Consider the following 16,691-nt stretch of genomic DNA (forward strand, 5'->3'; position numbering starts at 1 on the left):
TCTGTTCTTTTTTTTTAAAATATATTTTATTGATTTTTTACAGAGGAAGGGAGAGGGATAGAGAGTTAGAAACACAGATGAGAGAGAAACATCGATCAGCTGCCTCCTGCACACCTACTGGGGATTTGCCCACAACCAAGGTACATGCCCTTGACCGGAATCGAACCCGGGACCTTTCAGTCTGCAGGCCGACACTCTATCCACTGAGCCAAACCGGTTATGGCTGGATCTATTCTTGTTCATCAAATTAGGGTCTTGTTTTTTTAATCCATTAAGCCATCCTATCTCTTTTTATTGGAGTACTTAATCCATTTACATTTAAAGTAATTATTGGCAAGTATGCACTTACTGCCATTTTGTTCATTTTTTTTTTTTTTTTTTTTGGTCACTTCTTGTGGTTTGCTGGCTTTCTTTAGTATTTTGTTTGGGTTCCTTCTCTTCTTTGTATAACTTTTGTAGGTTTTGTATAGCTTTTGAGGTTTATGGCTATCACTAGCAGTTTATTTTAAGCTAATAGGCATTTAAATTCAAATATATTCTCTAAGGATTACATTTTTACACCCCCTCCACATTTTATGTTATTGATGTTGTTTTAGGTCTTTTTTGTGTTGTCTCCACTCTACTTACTGTAGTTTGAGTTTGATACTTTTTCTTTTGACCTTCATAGTAGCTTTTTAAAGGAGCTGTTCTATTCCTAGATCTGGAGTGGTCTGCCGAGTCAAGTACTGCAATAGCCTCCCTGACATCCCCTTCGACCCCAAGTTTATTACCTACCCTTTCGACCAGAACAGGTGAGACTTAAGATTGGGAATGAGAAACAACTCAGAGTATGAGCTCCTTGCAGGCAAGGACTGCTTCTCTTGTTGATTGTTCTCTCTTCTGGGCCTAGAACAGTACCCTGCACATACTACAGTAGTAGGTGCCTGATAAATATTTGGTAATGAGCAAGCAGTGTCCAAGTCTCTTTCCATTGGAGAGCAAGTGTTCAGACTTGGACATGGGGGAACACTCCGCTCTTGAGTTCCTCCCTGTAGAAGTTTAGCCTCTGTGAAGCAGGGATTTGAGGGGTAAAGCTGAGTCAGGAAACCATAATGGGCATGTTTCCCTACCCAGGTTTGTTCAGTACAAAGCAACTTCCTTGGAAAAACAGCACAAACATGACCTCCTGACTGAGCCAGACCTGGGGGTCACCATTGACCTCATCAACCCTGACACCTACCGCATTGACCCCAATGGTATGTAGGGAGGCAGGGAGGACCTGCTTTAGACTAGCAAAGGCCAGGCCTGGACCTCCATCATGGTTTCTTACCCCCTTTCTCTCCTCTAGTACTCTTAGATCCAGCTGATGAGAAGCTTCTGGAAGAAGAGATTCAGGCCCCCACTAGCTCCAAGAGGTGAGCGGGTAGGATGCTGAGTGGGGACTGGGGACTGGCTCCAATGGAAGGAGGGTGGTGAGGTCCTGAAGTGTCTGATCCTCCACCTTAGGTCTCAGCAGCATGCAAAGGTGGTGCCATGGATGCGGAAAACAGAGTATATCTCCACTGAGTTCAACCGTTATGGCATCTCCAATGAGAAGCCTGAGGTGAAGTAAGTTGTGGTAGGTAGGGAGGGAAGGTAGAAATTTCAGGTGTGTCCAGTGGTCCCTAAAGGCCTTTCTTTCTCTTCACCCTTAGGATTGGGGTTTCTGTAAAACAGCAGTTCACTGAGGAAGAAATTTACAAAGATAGGGATAGCCAGATAACAGCCATTGAGAAGACTTTTGAGGATGCCCAGAAGTCGGTAACTGAGGGACTAAGATGGGGAGGCAGAAAAAGAGGTGGCTTCAAAGCTCTTCATCCTCCTCCTCACCCTGTTTTTGTTCCTACCAGATCTCCCAGCATTACAGCAAGCCCCGAGTGACACCGGTGGAGGTCATGCCCGTCTTCCCAGACTTTAAGGTCAGATTTGGTACAGGAGGCAGAGCGAGATAGCCTGTCATCTCTGCACGTCTCACTTCTAACTCCAGTGTCCTCTGTCCAACAGATGTGGATTAATCCATGTGCTCAGGTAATCTTTGACTCAGACCCAGCCCCCAAGGACACGAGTGGTGCAGCTGCATTGGAGATGATGTCTCAAGCCATGATCAGGTAAGTGTCCCTGTTGCCAACCTTGGCCTATTTCTCATTGCCCTTTGTCCTCATTTATCACAGCTCTTCCTCTTCCCCCAACCAGGGGCATGATGGATGAGGAAGGAAACCAGTTTGTGGCCTACTTCCTGCCTGTGGAAGAGACATTGAAGAAACGAAAGCGGGACCAGGAAGAGGAAATGGACTATGCACCGGATGATGTGTGCGTGGGTTGGGGATTGAGAAGTGTGTCTTTCTCCCTCAAAGGGAAGAAATGGGGCTAACCCTGTCCCCCTCATCCTCAGATATGACTACAAGATTGCTCGGGAATACAACTGGAATGTGAAGAACAAAGCTAGCAAGGGTTATGAGGAAAACTACTTCTTCATCTTCCGAGAGGGTGATGGAGTTTACTACAATGAGTTGGAGACCAGGTACTCAGCGCATATACCTCAGATTTCTACCTCAGAGTAGCCTGGGCCCGTGCTTCAGGGTCAAGACCCTAGGATATGCCACCTTAGAGGTCATTTGTACCTAAGGATTTGTCACATGCATTTGTAAGCAACTAGCAGAAGCCTGCTCATGCATGTGGGCTAGATCTGTTTCTAACACAGTAACCCACTAGAGATATTTAGACCTTTTATGCAGGGTAGACAGCCAAATTTCCTGATATTAAGAGACTTCATGTGAAAGTAAACATAGCTAAAGTATGGGATTATACATAAAATTAGCATATTTAAAATGAAATCCTGGATACCCAAGTTAAAAAATGTGACCCCAAAACTTTTCCCTGATGGCTAAAAGTTTATTTTTGGCTGGGGCCTTTGGTATAAGGGTTGGGAAAAAGTGTGACCTTGAATTTTAAGTAGAGATTACAAATTCTGATCCTGTAAGCCAACGAGGAAATGTGAAAGAAGGCACAATGGGCTGGTGGGGTCTGGGTGACCTAGAGCTCTTGGCACTCTCCAAGGGGTACCACAACCCAGCTCAACAAAAGATTCCAACCCATTGCTGGTCTGTTGTGGAAGGCTAAGAGGCCTGTGTAACAGGGCCATAGATTCATATTTTCCCTAAACCAGAGATCTAGGTTCTATGTTTTTAAGTGTTGGTAACTAACTCACATTAAAGTCTATACACACACTTTATAGTGCAGGGCAATCAAATTGGTATCTTGGGAGCAATAACCCTTCCCCTCCTCTGCCCCAAATCAGAGTTTAGTCTCCCTTATTAAATCTGTATTTATTCTTATCTGTTCTGGGCTAAGCATTGGTGAGGAATTGAAGAACCAAGTTGAACCATACTCCTCACTGGGGTTTTTAACTGCATCTTCCTCACCCCTTTCCCAACTTGCCCACTGCAGGGTCCGCCTAAGTAAGCGCAGGGCCAAGGCTGGGGTTCAGTCGGGTACCAATGCCCTGCTTGTGGTCAAACACCGGGACATGAATGAGAAGGAATTAGAAGCCCAGGTAACAATTACCACTGTTTCAGGGCACCCATGGGGAGGGTGGTGGTGGGTAAAGAGGGAAACAAAAGCCTGATAGAATACTTTCCCTCCCCTCCTGCTGCTTCCCAGGAGGCACGGAAGGCCCAGCTGGAGAACCATGAACCCGAGGAAGAGGAGGAAGAGGAAATGGAGACAGAAGAGAAAGAAGCTGGGGGCTCAGGTAAAGCTGCATAAGCTAATCCCTGGAAACCCTGGGAGGGTGGGAAACTGGGTCTCACTTCTTTCTGTTCCCTCACAGATGAGGAGCAAGAGAAGGACAGCAGCAGTGAGAAAGAAGGCAGTGAGGATGAGCGCTCAGGCAGTGAGAGTGAGCGGGAAGAGGGTGACAGGGATGAAGCAAGTGACAAGAGTGGTAGCGGCGAGGAGAGCAGTGAGGATGAGGCCCGAGCTGCCCGGGACAAAGAGGAGATCTTCGGCAGTGATGCGGATTCAGAGGACGCCGACTCTGATGACGAAGACAGAGGACGGGCCCATGGTAGTGACAATGATTCAGAGAGTGGCAGCGATGGAGGTGACCACCGGAGCCCCAGTCCCAGCCGCAGCCCCAGTGGCAGCGCCAGTCCCTTCCCCAGTGGCAGTGAGCACTCAGCCCAGGAGGATGGCAGTGAAGCCCCAGCTTCTGATTCCAGCGAAGCAGACAGTGACAGTGACTGAGTCCTTTCAGGGCTGGCGCAGACATGATTATTATGTGCAGGAAGGCACTTTTCTGTGGTGTATTTGTGAGCCTTTCACTGTTTCCCTTCCCTCCTCCAACCCTTTGCTGTTAATAAAACCAGTTTCTCCCCTTCCCAGTCCTTATGGTCTCCTTCTGTCTACATCGCCCCCCTCGCACTCCATCACCTTCTCCATCCCTACCCCCGGTACTCAGTGGCCTCAGCTTAACGGCATAGAAGCAAAGGCCACAGGTTTTCAAGGAAATGTAGCATAACAAAGATCAGAATCCTTTTTTTGTTATGTTGTTTCTTTTTTTTTTTTTTTCCAAAATAAGCCCAGACCATTAAACAAGTGAAACGCCAACAAATAAATCTCCAACAGCGAGAAAAACTGTACAGTTACTCAAAGCTGATTCTGCCAGTGGGGCTGGGGATAGAAGGGAGGGTGAAATCATGTCAAGGAAATGTAGCATAACAAAGATCAGAATCCTTTTTTTGTTATGTTGTTTCTTTTTTTTTTTTTTTCCAAAATAAGCCCAGACCATTAAACAAGTGAAACGCCAACAAATAAATCTCCAACAGCGAGAAAAACTGTACAGTTACTCAAAGCTGATTCTGCCAGTGGGGCTGGGGATAGAAGGGAGGGTGAAATCATGGACCCTGATGAATAATGAACAAGATGGGACTGGCTGGGAGGAGGTGAGGGTCCTGTAAGAGGGACACCCTGCAGATTCCAAACGAGGTGGCCCCTGTCCATCCCACTTCCCTGGGCTAGTGGGAGGGGAATTGGGGAAGCCCTGGGAATTTGAGGGGAATGAGCAAAGGCACAGAAACATGGAGGGGCCGGGGTGGGGGACTTGCATAGGTTGATGAGTGTGCAAGAGGTACATAAATAAACCTGACACCCCACCCAGCCCGGCACTGGGAGAGGAGGTAGGGACCTGGAGCAGGTCCCCAGGGCTACACCCCCTCCCCCAGGCTTTTTCCCTCTCCCTGGGCTCAGAGTTGAGGGAGGTCGAGACCTGGAGGGCAGGGGCAAAAGTAGGGGAATGGGGTGAGAGTGCTGGGAGGGCGGTGGTTTTAAAATTTTTTTGGTTTTTTGTTTTTTCCCAACATCTTTAATAACATACACAATGGTTACCAGCCATATTCATAACAAAAGTTATTCATAAAATGTATCTAAAAATAACATTTTTTCCCTTTCGGTGTGAAAAGCTTGAGAATGTCCCAGTGTGTATGGGAGGGTTGAGAGGGGAGGGAGTTGGAATAGGGGACCCTGGCTTCCCCACAACCTGAACCCTCAAATCCCCTCCCTCCACCTGGGCCCCAGCACAACCCAGCAGTAGGAACAGGGACCAGAGGCTCTGTATGACTCCAGGGCTGGGGGAATCTCTGGGTTATGATATAGTGTTCCACTTAATGAGGTCATGACATAATGGGGAGTGGGGGAAGGATGAGAGAAAGGGGGTGGGGAAAGAAACCAAAACCAAACAATCCCCTTTCCCTTATTCCTTACCCCCAAGTCTTTCAGCAACCAGACCTGGGAGTGAAGAGTATGTTGATGGGGGAAGGGGATGTTAAGGCAACAGACTTCCTGACCTCATTGGCTGTCCTGGCTCCCCACCTTCAACTTATGCATCTGGGGAGCCAAGGCTGGGGGGAAGTGGGGAAGAGCTAGGGGGTCTGGAGGAGGGGGCTCTGCCCCTCTCCCCTCATAAAATTCAGGTTCCCCCTGCCACTTTCTTGGCTCAGAAAGAGGCCTGGGGATTCTAAAAATGAGAGGGAATGATCAGAGAAAAACCGTTAAGAACTATATAAATATGTATCTTAAATAGGCCTAAGAAATTAATTGTAGAGAACCTCTGATAAACAGGGCAAAAGGAGGTGAGTGAGAAGAGGATGGCTCCTGTCCTTGGGGAATGATGGAAATTGGGAAGGAGAAGAAGGTGGCGAGGAGAAAGCTTCCTCTCCTCACCTACCTTCTCCTTAGCGCCTCTCAAAATAATATTCAGGAGAGCAGGTTATCTACCCAGCTTGTCTCTCCCCAAATGTCTGATGGTTCTGAGCAGGCCCCATAAGATAGTGGGTCAGTGAGTCTCAGGGGATTAGGGAGCTGCTCCCTCAGGAGGGGCAGGTGAACATTCTGGAGGAAGCAGGGGTGGGATCGGGCCAGATGAGCTATAAGGAAGGAAAGGGAGGCAGGCAGGCTGGCCAAGTTCCTGCCCCCTTTATTCTGGCTGCCCCCCACCTCCCTGGGCCTCGGCAGAGATCCCTCAATGGGCCCGAGAGTGAGCAAGGCAGGTGCCAATGTTAAACAAAAGTTAAAAGGATGAGAGAGTAGAAAAATATTAGAATGTATAGCTGAGCCAGCCCACCCTCTCGCTGTCGCAGAGAAGCCCGTTGGGGGTTGGCCCCCGCCCGCCGCCCAGGGAGCCTATGGGTGCGCTGGGCTGTGGGTCCCGTCAGATGGTGGAGGTTTTGTCTGTCCCATCTGTGGTAAGAAAGGGAGGAAGGGAGGAAGATCAGGAGCTGGCGGGAGGCTTGAGAAAAGATGCTCAGGTAGCCTGCCATCCCAGTCAGGTCCTCCCTGAAGTACAGCCTCCCCGAGGGCCCCCTCAAGGATGACTATGAGTTGCTCAGTTCAGAGGTGGAGACGCTGCTGGGTAGGTGGGAGCTGGGTCAGGGAAAGAGGAAATGCTCACCACCCAAGGCGTGTTCTGTCATGCTCAGACACAGAGACTCCAGAGTGGGGTTGATCTCCAGGTCAGGCCCAGGGACCGGACAGTCTGTATGGGACAGAGGAGAATGAAGGTGGTAAGGACTGGACTTAGGTGGAGAGTAAAGCTGGGAAGACAAAGGACAGGATAGGCTGGCATTGGGGAGAGGCTGGGAGAGACAAGGGGGAAAAGGAGGGAGAGAGAGAGACAGAGAAACAGCACATGAGACAGGCACACACTCGGATGGAAGGTGTAACTAGGCAGAGGTGAAGGACAGAGACAGGCCTGGGTGTATCACAAAGCAGGTAGAGCCCTAACCGGTTTGGCTCAGTGGATAGAGCGTCAGCCTGCGGACTCAAGGGTTCCAGGTTCGATTCTGGTCAAGGGCATGTACCTTGGTTGCGGGCATATCCCCAGTAGGGGGTGTGCAGGAGGCAGCTGATCAATGTTTCTCTCTCATCGATGTTTCTAACTCTCTATCCATCTCCCTTCCTCTCTGTAAAAAATCAATTAAAAAAAAAAAAAAAGGTAGAGATGGCAAGGGCAGAGGCTTGGCCAACAAATAGAAAGCTTGACCTGTAGACAGAGTAATGTGAAGCTGAGGTCTACACAGCCTGTGACTATTTTGGACACATACTATAGGTTGTCTTCTTGGGCATAGTCTGGGTATCTGCTGTGGGTGCTGGGCAGCCACTGTGTTCCCTGACTGATGACCTGCTCTATACTTCATTTAGAAGCTTAATTAGAACTCTTCCCATTCTTTCTTGGACTTTCTCCTCTGGGATGGATTCAATCCAGGCAGGCCACACAGATGGGGCAAACCAGGGCAGCAGCCACGGGGCTTATCCTCAAACCACCTCTCAAAAGGGCTTCCTCTTCTGGAGTCTGAGACCCACCCCACACTGCTTAAAACCCTTCCTGGCTCCTTACATCTGAGCTTTTTACCTGGGTTTAAAAGACCCTGCTCCCACCTCCAGCTTCACCTTTCATCATGTCCCCTCTGAACCCTGAACTCAGGCCATGTCAGACCACCTAACTGTCTTCCCTTTTGAACTTGGGCAAGTTACCTATTTGTGTCTCAGATTTGTGACTGATCAGATAGGAATGAAATCAGTGCCCTCACTTGCAGTTGGGAGGGTTTGATTAAACAGTGCAATAAAACTGTCTGACAAAAGCCTGGCACATAGCATACCAGTAAAAAGAATTGTTCTTTTTTGTTGTTGTTGTTCCTGCAGTTCATCATCTTATAACATCATTTACAGGTGCTAGGCCCTGTGCAAGGATGAACACAACTAACAGGGCCTCTTACCTTCAACAGATGGCAGTCCACATTATCTTATAAATTAAGAATACCTACTGATTTGGCAGTTTATGACAAGAAGAGTTTAGGGTCACCTGCATATCTAAGGTTTCTCCAGCAGCCATTCCAGAGTAGCCTTATCTGCCTCAGCAGCCTTGGTGCCCAGCAATGGGCTTGGCACAGGAGGAGTCATCCTCACTGGTTGAGCAAGGTAGGGCTAACACTTCTCTCCCCTTCTGTCCTCTTCACCCTCATTTTGATCTATCTCTGGGCTGGTCTGTGAGCACAGGAAAAACAGTCCCTCCAACTCAAACACCCTTTAGGTGTTTGATCCAAGAAAAATCTGTTCCAAGAGCTAAATGGTTCCAGCCTGGTCACCTGGCTTCTGAAAGAATGCCAGATTGATAGACACCTCCAAAAAACCCTCACTGCTTTGACTCTCATCCCCTCAACCCCTTTCAAACTGAGTACTTAATGATCCTCTAAAAAGACGGTGACAGAGACCGACATGGATACCAAAATTATGACAGGGAGAGATGTGGACATGCGGGAGTAGAAGTAAGGGGTGAGAGACGACAGAGAAAGGAAGGCAGTGCTCGCTTTGGCAGCACATGTAATAAAATTGGAATGATACAGAGAAGATTAGTATGGCCCCTGCACAAGATGAAATGCATATTTAAAACCAAGAGAGAAAGGAAGAAAAGATCTGAGAGAGAAAATTGAAATGGGGGTGGGGAAGAGTACAAGAAAACCCATGATGAGAGGAGGTTGGAAGGATGGGGAGAGGTGCTCGAGTGTAAAAGAAATAGGAGAGAAGATAAAGGCCAGCTAAGGGTGTTGTGGAGGCAGAATCCCAAGGGCTAGGGCACTTTACCTGGAGGGAACATGAGAATGGCCTGCGGCGAGGAGTGGACTGGGAGCGAGTGCGTGCGCTGCACAGAGCTACGGCTCTGGCTGGGCATGCTGTTGCTGCCTCCAGGGTTGGCAAACCATAAGTTCTGAAAAGGGCATGGGAAGAGAAAAAGTGGGTGAGTGGTGGAGACCCAGGCCCAGGAGTAATGGAACTGGCAAAGGAGCCCCTCCCCTCTAATCCAAGCCCAGATCAAAGATACGGACACACACATCCCAGGCACCAACACCCACCTCAACCCCAGAAGCACCAGGCCCTCTATATCTAGCCGCTCACCTGTCGGCCTTGGCCCCCAAGGTTGGGGCTGGTGAGGGCATGTCTGGGGGAAATGCCCCCAATGCCCGAGGGGCTTAGAAGGCCCATTCTGCCAGGTGGAAGGGCCCGGGGAGGCATTGGGAACTGCCGCTGGGTCCGCCGGGCCACCCCCATCCCCACAGAGCCAGCTATGGGGAGTGAGTTGGAGCCAAACGCCCAGCTGTGAGAGAGCAGAAGGCAGGGTGTCAGTTTAGGTGGATGGGGCCCATCTCTCCACCCCTCCTCGCATCCCTGTACAATACCAATGGGTAGGACACAGAACAGACCTGCTCTGAGCAAAGATTCCCTGTCCAAGTTCCTGCACCACACATTCTGTCTCCTCCTGCCCAAGGGGTTCCCCCAAGATAGAGACAGGAAATGTTCCTCATCTCCAAGCAAAGCAGTTCTCCTAACTTCAATACGCATGTGTGATATTCCTGTTATTTGTTTGGGAGTGAGAAGGGACTTCAGAGCCCTCTGCACACAAGGTGAAGAGAACAGGGACAGGCAAGGGGTCTGCTATCAGGACATGATCTGGTTTTGCCTGCCTAGTACCCTATTTTAGCAATAAGAACATCCTGATTTTTTTCTGGAAAAGTCTTCACTGGGTGATGTGTGTAAGTCACCCAGTGATTGAATGAGTCCCATTGGATTCCCAGCCCAGAATGCAATCACCCCTCTAAGCACTAGCTGTCAATCAGCAAGGGCCTAGGGAGGGACGGCCTGCATACCCGGCTGCCTGCCTACCCTTTCTGCTGCCGGTAGTTCTGCATCTCTAGTGCGGCTTTGCGCGGGAAGGTTCGGAGGAGCTTCAGCACTTGCTGTTTCCAGGACAGCAACCGTTTCTTCTGCGTCTCCGTAAAAGCCTAGATACAATTAGGGAAGTTAAGCAGGGAGGGGGTGTTTCTTTCAGATCTGCCTTCTGTCCATTTGCTCAAATATTTATTTACTGCCTGCTCTGTGCCAGGCAATGCTGGGACGCAGAGGTTACCCGTGCACATGAAGCTTACAGTGTAGCTGGGGAGATGAGTGACGAGTGCTGTGAGGGAGAAACACAGAAGGCACAAGAAACTTATCTAGTATGAGGGGCCCGTGAAGGTGTCCCTGAGGTACAAACATTTGAACTGGGAGCTGAGGGGCCAGTAGGTGGTGAGATGAGGGCTGGAGAAGTTGGCAGGAGCCAGCCAGGTAACGCCCATTGGCCACATAAGGAATGTTGGCTCTGAGAGTGATGGGGTCACCTTGCTCTTCTTGGGAGCTCAAGGGAAGGACTCACCTCATGAGTCAGGCACTTTTCGATGAGCTGGAGGTAACTGGTGATGTTCTCCTCATCTGGTCGAGACACCAGCAGCTGGGTGCACACTGGGGACATAGGAAAGGGTAGGAGGTTAACCCCCAGCATGCCTTCTGCCACAGAAAGAGAGACAAGAAACTCAGGCTGGATGAGTACTAGTTATGTGCCAAGCATGATACCTGGCTTATGAAGATACATAAAGCACCCAGCACAGTGCCTGGCATAAGGCAGATATGAGGTCAATGATACCGTTTTTCCTTTTAACTCTTAGAAGAATCTCATCAATCGGCATTTTTAGCATAAGGAACCTTGAGGCTCAGAGAGGCTGAGTGTGTCCCAGGTCACACAGATAAAGGGATCTAGACCCAAGTGTAAAGTATGCCATCATGCTGCCCTTTGAGAGCTTTATCATATTCATCTGTGGATTCATCACCTCTGAGAGAACCAACAATTCTCCTTATCTGTTCACTCTGTACTGTATGTGGTTTCCACTGACATACTGTTCTCTTCTTCTCAGGCTGGAGATGCTTTGAGTGTGAGCATTGTCTCCCACCAGCCAGGACACACTAGAGGGCAGGGGCCTTGCCACCTCAGTCTCAAGTCACTCTCTATGGTGTTCTAGTCCCCAGGGTTCTTTAAAAAGTTCTGCTTCTACTATTTAACTTGAATTTGACTCCTAATGCCTAGGTTCACTTGGCTCTGTCCCAGAACTTTTTGCTGGGTCCTGGGTGGTCTCACCTTTGCCCATCACCCGTGTAAACTGGCTGGGAATGTCTCCGTCAGCAACGGGAGCTGGGGCTGACTCGCTGCCATCAGTGGGAACTGGAGCTGGTGGAGGGGGGTAGCTCTCTGCAGCTGGAGGATCCTTGGCCTCAGTGCCCTTGTCTGTGCTGGGATGAGCCAGGGGAGACTCAGCACCTGGCAGCAGTGGCTCCCCCTGGCCTGCATCCCTGGCAGTCGAGGTGGAGGTGGTGGGGGTGGGGGCCACAGTGGCCTGGAGAACACTGTAGGCCTTGATCGGGGTGACGATGACCTGCTGCAGCTCCTGCAGAGCGTTTCGCAGGTTTCCTCCTTCCAGCACGTCCTGCATGGGAGGGCATGGCTGGGGTCACATGCCTACCCCACATTTATGTAGAAGGACTACACAAATGTGGTCAGACAGGGCTTAGAGAGTTCTTGGCAGGAACCTGGGTTCCAGCACATAGAGAAGGAAGGTAAAGGTACCACAAGTCCACATATATATGTACACATTTGTATACACATTCCCTCTTCCCCCTTCAAGGTGGAGTCCCAGGGAGCTCAGGAGAAGGTGATCTAATCCTGGGGCCTTTGGGTCCCACCAAAGGTGGAACCAGATTCGGATGTAGAAATCTGGACTATGAACCGAGGGGGTAAAACCAGAAGGCAAGTGGCAAGGAAGGGGTAAAAAGAACGCAATTGGACAGATACGGAAGGACTGAGTAGATGGGAAACAAACCAAATGGAGAGATTATGCACCCAGGGAGATGCTCTGCTCTACCAGAAAGACCAGTCAGAAATGGGAGTGAAAGAGGAGAGAAGAGGTTGTCAACAGACAGTCTGGGGACACACACCAGGACAGACAGGGAGGGAGCCCAGGACAGAGGTATCAAGTGAGCCCTGTCATCCAACTTATACTTGGTCCCCAGAGTCTGGCTCCCTAAGGCTGAGGCCACTGCAGATCAGACCCGAGGGCTGGGGAGGTCCTGAGGAGAGGCCACATGGGTAGCAAGGATGCCCCAGAGCCTTCAGTCTATTGGTAGCCCTGGGCAGCCAACTAACCGTGGAAATGGGGAATACCAGGTCCTCACCTTCTCCAGGGACTTGAGGACGCTCTGCCTCTCACGCAGCTTCTGGATGCTCAGGGCTATCTTGTGGCGGGCACCTTTGGTGACATTCTGTGGTAGGGCAGAAGGGGACAGGAGGCTGGAAATAGCAGGTCAAGGTACTTAGGGTGCCCCAACAAAGCTCAAAGAGCTGGAGGAGGCTCAGGTCACAAGGATAGTGTCAAAATAGTACCCTAACTCTATCCTGATGGTCCCCTGAGCTTTACCTGAGACTCCAGATGCTGTTCAGTCAGTGTCATCATCTCCTCGTAGCTCATCTGTGAGAAAAGGGCTGCGTATTTGTGCAAGCGGAGGCTCTTGAGCCATGAGGGCACATCTGTTGGAAAAGGAGGGAGGGCATAAGGTCAGGAGTCTGTTCTATCAGTTACCTCTGTGTCCTGGCTTTCTTATCAGACTGTGGTGTCTGAGGGCAGGGGCATCAGACCAGGGTTTGTGGTGGTCTCTCAGATCAGTCTGAACCCAAAGGACAGGGACTTCTACTCCCCTCGGACTTCTCCCTTCCCTGGAAGGGAGGGGAAGTTGAAGGTTGGGGGGATAGGATAGGCAGGGTGGCAGCTACAAGCTCCTTTCTGTCCATTAAGCTCTGCAGAAACCTTTGGAGGGTCCTAGCACTGCCCTCCCGTTATACCTTTCATGCCACTGCCATCCTCCTGGAAAGTGTTCCGGCTGGAGCCCTGCTCCTCCGTCTGCTCACTGCCAGAGGAGGCCACGCTGCTCTGGGGCGAGAGGGGTGCGTGGTCGGGCGTGGTGAAAGCAGCTCGGGCCCCGAGCTCCTCTGGACTCGGCCACTCACCAGGGGCCTGGGGGCTCGTGGGAATGAGCGACATGGAGCGCTTCAGCGGGCTGGGGTGGATTTGGCAGGGGAGACCTGGCCAGAAAGGAAGAGAGGCAAAAGGTCAGGCTTGGGGATCTGACCACAGTAGACCATGCCACCCTGGTCAGTGCCATGGATGGCGGCTCAGCCCCAGACTCCAACAAGGAGAAGGGGCCCTGGCATCTGCGGGGAACCACCTACCAGACTGCTCATTCCCTCACCCTTCATACTTAACCCATCAGCAAGCTATGAGCTACTTCTTTGAACTCCACTTCCTCTGTTGGCACCCTGGTCTGAGTCAATGGCATCCATACTGGAATTACTGCCACAGCCTCCTCACTGGTTTCTTTCCTTTTTTTTAAAATATATTTCTTTACTGATTTCAGAGGGGATGGGAGAGGGAGATAAAACATCAATGATGAGAGAGAATCATTGATCGGCTGCCTCCTGCATGACCCCAACTGAGGATCAAGCCCACAACCCGGGCATGTGCCTTTGGCCAGAATCAAACCCAGGACCCTTCAGTCTGCAGGCCAATGCTCTAGCCACTGAGCCAAACCGGCTAGAGCATCCTCACTGGTTTCTTGTCTCCTATTCATCTCATAGCGGCACAATGGTCCTTCTAAAAATGCAATCTGACAAAGTTAGTCCCTGCTTAAATCCCACCAATGGCTTCCCTTCATGCTGAAAATAGAATTTAAACTCTTCCACACACACCACTACAAGGCCTTTCTCATCTCTGACCTCTTATCTCCCACTCACCCTTTGGATCAAGTCTAAAAGCCTTTGCCCCCCCTACCCCCATTTGTTCCTAAAACATTCAAGCTTATTCCAGCCTCAATACTTTTGCACTTGCTCTTCTTCCTGTCTCCCTCAGGTCTCATCTTGGCAAGTGTCATCTCTTTTTTTTAATTTTTTTATTAATATATTTTTATTGATTTTTTACACAGAGGAAGGGAGAGGGATAGAGAGTTAGAAACATAGATGAGAGAGAAACATCGACCAGCTGCCTCCTGCACACCTCCTACTGGGGATGTGCCTGCAACCAAGGTACATGCCCTTGACCGGAATCGAACCTGGGACCTTTCAGTCCGCAGGCCGATGCTCTATCCACTGAGCCAAACCGGTTTGGCAAGTGTCATCTCTTCTAAGGCCTTCTCTGAACCCTCAATATGAAGTAGTTGTCCCTACCAATTCTGGTTACCATATCATATTACTTTGTCTTATCTTTCTTACACTACCTATCACAACCTGAAATGATCTTATCTAGTTATTTGTTTACTTGCTTATTAACTATATGCCCCTGATGCAATAACCTGTGATAGCAGGGATCTATCCTGTCCTAGATAGCACTGCATACTCAGTAATTACAGTGGGGCCTAAAGCAGAGGAGTTTCTTCAGAAGTACTTGTAAAGTAAATGAATGAAGTACATAAACTATGCGCTCAACAGCCATATCCTTGGGCTTCCCCAGCTCCCACAGATTTTTCTTAGAGTATGCCCAAATCAGGGTGAATCCAGGCCATCTTCCACAGATGTTGCAAACCCTCCATTCATCCATTCCATTTTTGAAGTAGGAAGAAGAATCCAACTTGACTTTTTACCATTCTCAGGATAGGGTAGATTCCCACAGCTTCCAGACCTTTACACATGCTATCCCCTTTGTCTAGCTCACCACTCATCCACCCTTATTTGCCAGCCACTTCAGCCTTCGCTCCTCCCTCTGAATTCCTTTTTCTGCGAGTCCTTCCTTTGCATTCCTCCCCCAACCCCCAAATATATATATATTTTTTATTGATTTCAGAGAGGAGAAAGAGATAGAAACATCAAGGAGAGAGAATCAGTGACCTGGCTGCCTCCTGCATGCTACCCACTAGGGATCAAGCCCGCAATCTGGGCATGTGCCCCGACTGGGAATCGAACCGTGACCTCCTGGTTCATAGGTTGAGGCTCAACCACTGAGACCCATTGGCCGGGCCCTCTGTATTCTCTGGGCCCCTGAGCTGCTGCTGCCTCAAGCCCTGCACTTACTGCCCACTTCACTAGCCTGCCTCTCTCACACTGGACTCTGGGCTCGTATAGGATGGCAACCTTTTCTGCACCCCCAGGATCAGGAGTAAGGGCACAATATACAGGAGTCTTCAAAGTTTCCTAAAGGCCAAGAGGGGGCACCCATGATCCTAAGGGTGCGAACATGGCCTCTGAGCTAGACACAGGGAATCTGGAGTATCCCAAATACAATTAAAAGGAAAGGAAACAAAGCCAAATGTCTCACCCTAGGTAGGTGAGAATATCAAAGCCCAGGGAACTGAAGCCCTTTGCCCCAGTTTCCAGAGTTGGGAGGCAAAGGCATAAGATGGAAAGGCTGGGATTCCTGCCAGCGCTCCACTGACACCAGTCCAGAAAGGAGGATCAGCCTGGTATAGGCCCCAAAGCACCTTCCCCCTCTGTGACAGTATCTATGCTCCTAGCCAGGAAGTCACCTGAGGCAGAGGGCAGTGTACTTACCCACTCCCTAAGCCAGCTCTACCCCTGCCCATAACCTCTAAGGTCCTCTGCTCAGGGCTCCTTCTGAACTCCCAGAAGAAAACAGCACATGTTGGGCCCTGAGGGACTGGGGAACCCTCAATACAGGCTATTTTACACCTGTTTTGATCCCTTTGGCCTCTTCCTTCCTCCCTTCTTAGCCAAGGAGGCAGGGAAGACTGAGAGGGCAGGAAACTATCCTGATTGGAATGATTGTGCAGTTTCTTTTTCTTTTTTTAAATATATATACTTTTATTGATTTCAGAGAGAGGAAGGGAGAGGGAGAGAGAGGTAGAAACATCAATGATGAGAATCATTGGTCAGCTGCCTCCTGCAAGCCCCTCACTGGGGATGGAGCCTGCAACCCAGGCATGTGCCCTTGACCGGAATTGAACCCAGGACCCTTAAGTCCACAGGCCGACGCTCTAGCCGGACTCCCAAACTGGCTAGGGCGATTGTGCAGTTTCTGAGCAGCCCTGCATGGCCCTACAATAGAGTGGAGGCTGACCACAGCATGAAAACTGAAAACTATAAAAACAGGAATGCTGGCCAGAGTTCCAGGGCCTCTCTCTCTCCAAGAAACCTGGTTTGTCCTTGGCAGCACCCCAAACCTATTGTGCCTTCCCTTACAGGCCAATCCTTGCTCCCCACTCAAAAAGATTTAAATGGTTTCCTGCAACTGCTTGAAATTGAAAAGTTTCAGCCTATC

The 16,691-nt window shown here is 49.8% G+C and overlaps 2 protein-coding genes across 7 annotated transcripts in view; one reads left to right on the top strand and one right to left on the bottom strand.

Annotated features, from left to right (window-relative positions):
* PAF1 (PAF1 homolog, Paf1/RNA polymerase II complex component) overlaps positions 1–4,712 on the top strand; it is a 12,860-nt gene extending 8,148 nt beyond the window's left edge. For 2 of the 4 annotated variants that reach the window (XM_005868823.2, XM_014541754.1), the window contains 12 exons: positions 699–791; positions 1,114–1,235; positions 1,328–1,394; positions 1,486–1,587; positions 1,674–1,779; positions 1,869–1,937; positions 2,023–2,126; positions 2,212–2,328; positions 2,411–2,539; positions 3,466–3,571; positions 3,679–3,769; positions 3,848–4,351. In XM_005868823.2, the coding sequence (XP_005868885.1) occupies positions 699–791; positions 1,114–1,235; positions 1,328–1,394; positions 1,486–1,587; positions 1,674–1,779; positions 1,869–1,937; positions 2,023–2,126; positions 2,212–2,328; positions 2,411–2,539; positions 3,466–3,571; positions 3,679–3,769; positions 3,848–4,263 (1,522 nt within the window). In that variant the 3' untranslated portion in view covers positions 4,264–4,351. Of the gene's footprint in view, positions 1–698; positions 792–1,113; positions 1,236–1,327; positions 1,395–1,485; positions 1,588–1,673; positions 1,780–1,868; positions 1,938–2,022; positions 2,127–2,211; positions 2,329–2,410; positions 2,540–3,465; positions 3,572–3,678; positions 3,770–3,847 lie in introns of all 4 variants that reach the window. The other 2 variants (XM_014541755.1, XM_005868824.2) reach the window with 2 other exon arrangements.
* Positions 4,713–5,357: 645 nt separating this feature from the next.
* The window catches only part of SAMD4B (sterile alpha motif domain containing 4B), a 27,649-nt gene continuing 16,315 nt past the window's right edge, over positions 5,358–16,691 (bottom strand). For 2 of the 3 annotated variants that reach the window (XM_005868826.2, XM_005868825.2), the window contains 10 exons: positions 13,271–13,510; positions 12,849–12,958; positions 12,607–12,693; positions 11,516–11,861; positions 10,760–10,845; positions 10,231–10,349; positions 9,466–9,664; positions 9,154–9,277; positions 6,965–7,048; positions 5,358–6,753 (listed from right to left, as the gene is read on the bottom strand). In XM_005868826.2, the coding sequence (XP_005868888.1) occupies positions 6,725–6,753; positions 6,965–7,048; positions 9,154–9,277; positions 9,466–9,664; positions 10,231–10,349; positions 10,760–10,845; positions 11,516–11,861; positions 12,607–12,693; positions 12,849–12,958; positions 13,271–13,510 (1,424 nt within the window). In that variant the 3' untranslated portion in view covers positions 5,358–6,724. The remainder of the gene's footprint in view (positions 6,754–6,964; positions 7,049–9,153; positions 9,278–9,465; positions 9,665–10,230; positions 10,350–10,759; positions 10,846–11,515; positions 11,862–12,606; positions 12,694–12,848; positions 12,959–13,270; positions 13,511–16,691) is intronic. The other variant, XM_014541756.1, reaches the window with a different exon arrangement.

Source organism: Myotis brandtii, unplaced genomic scaffold, assembly GCF_000412655.1.
Source record: "Myotis brandtii unplaced genomic scaffold, ASM41265v1 scaffold277, whole genome shotgun sequence".
In the NCBI taxonomy this organism is placed as follows: domain Eukaryota; kingdom Metazoa; phylum Chordata; class Mammalia; order Chiroptera; family Vespertilionidae; genus Myotis; species Myotis brandtii.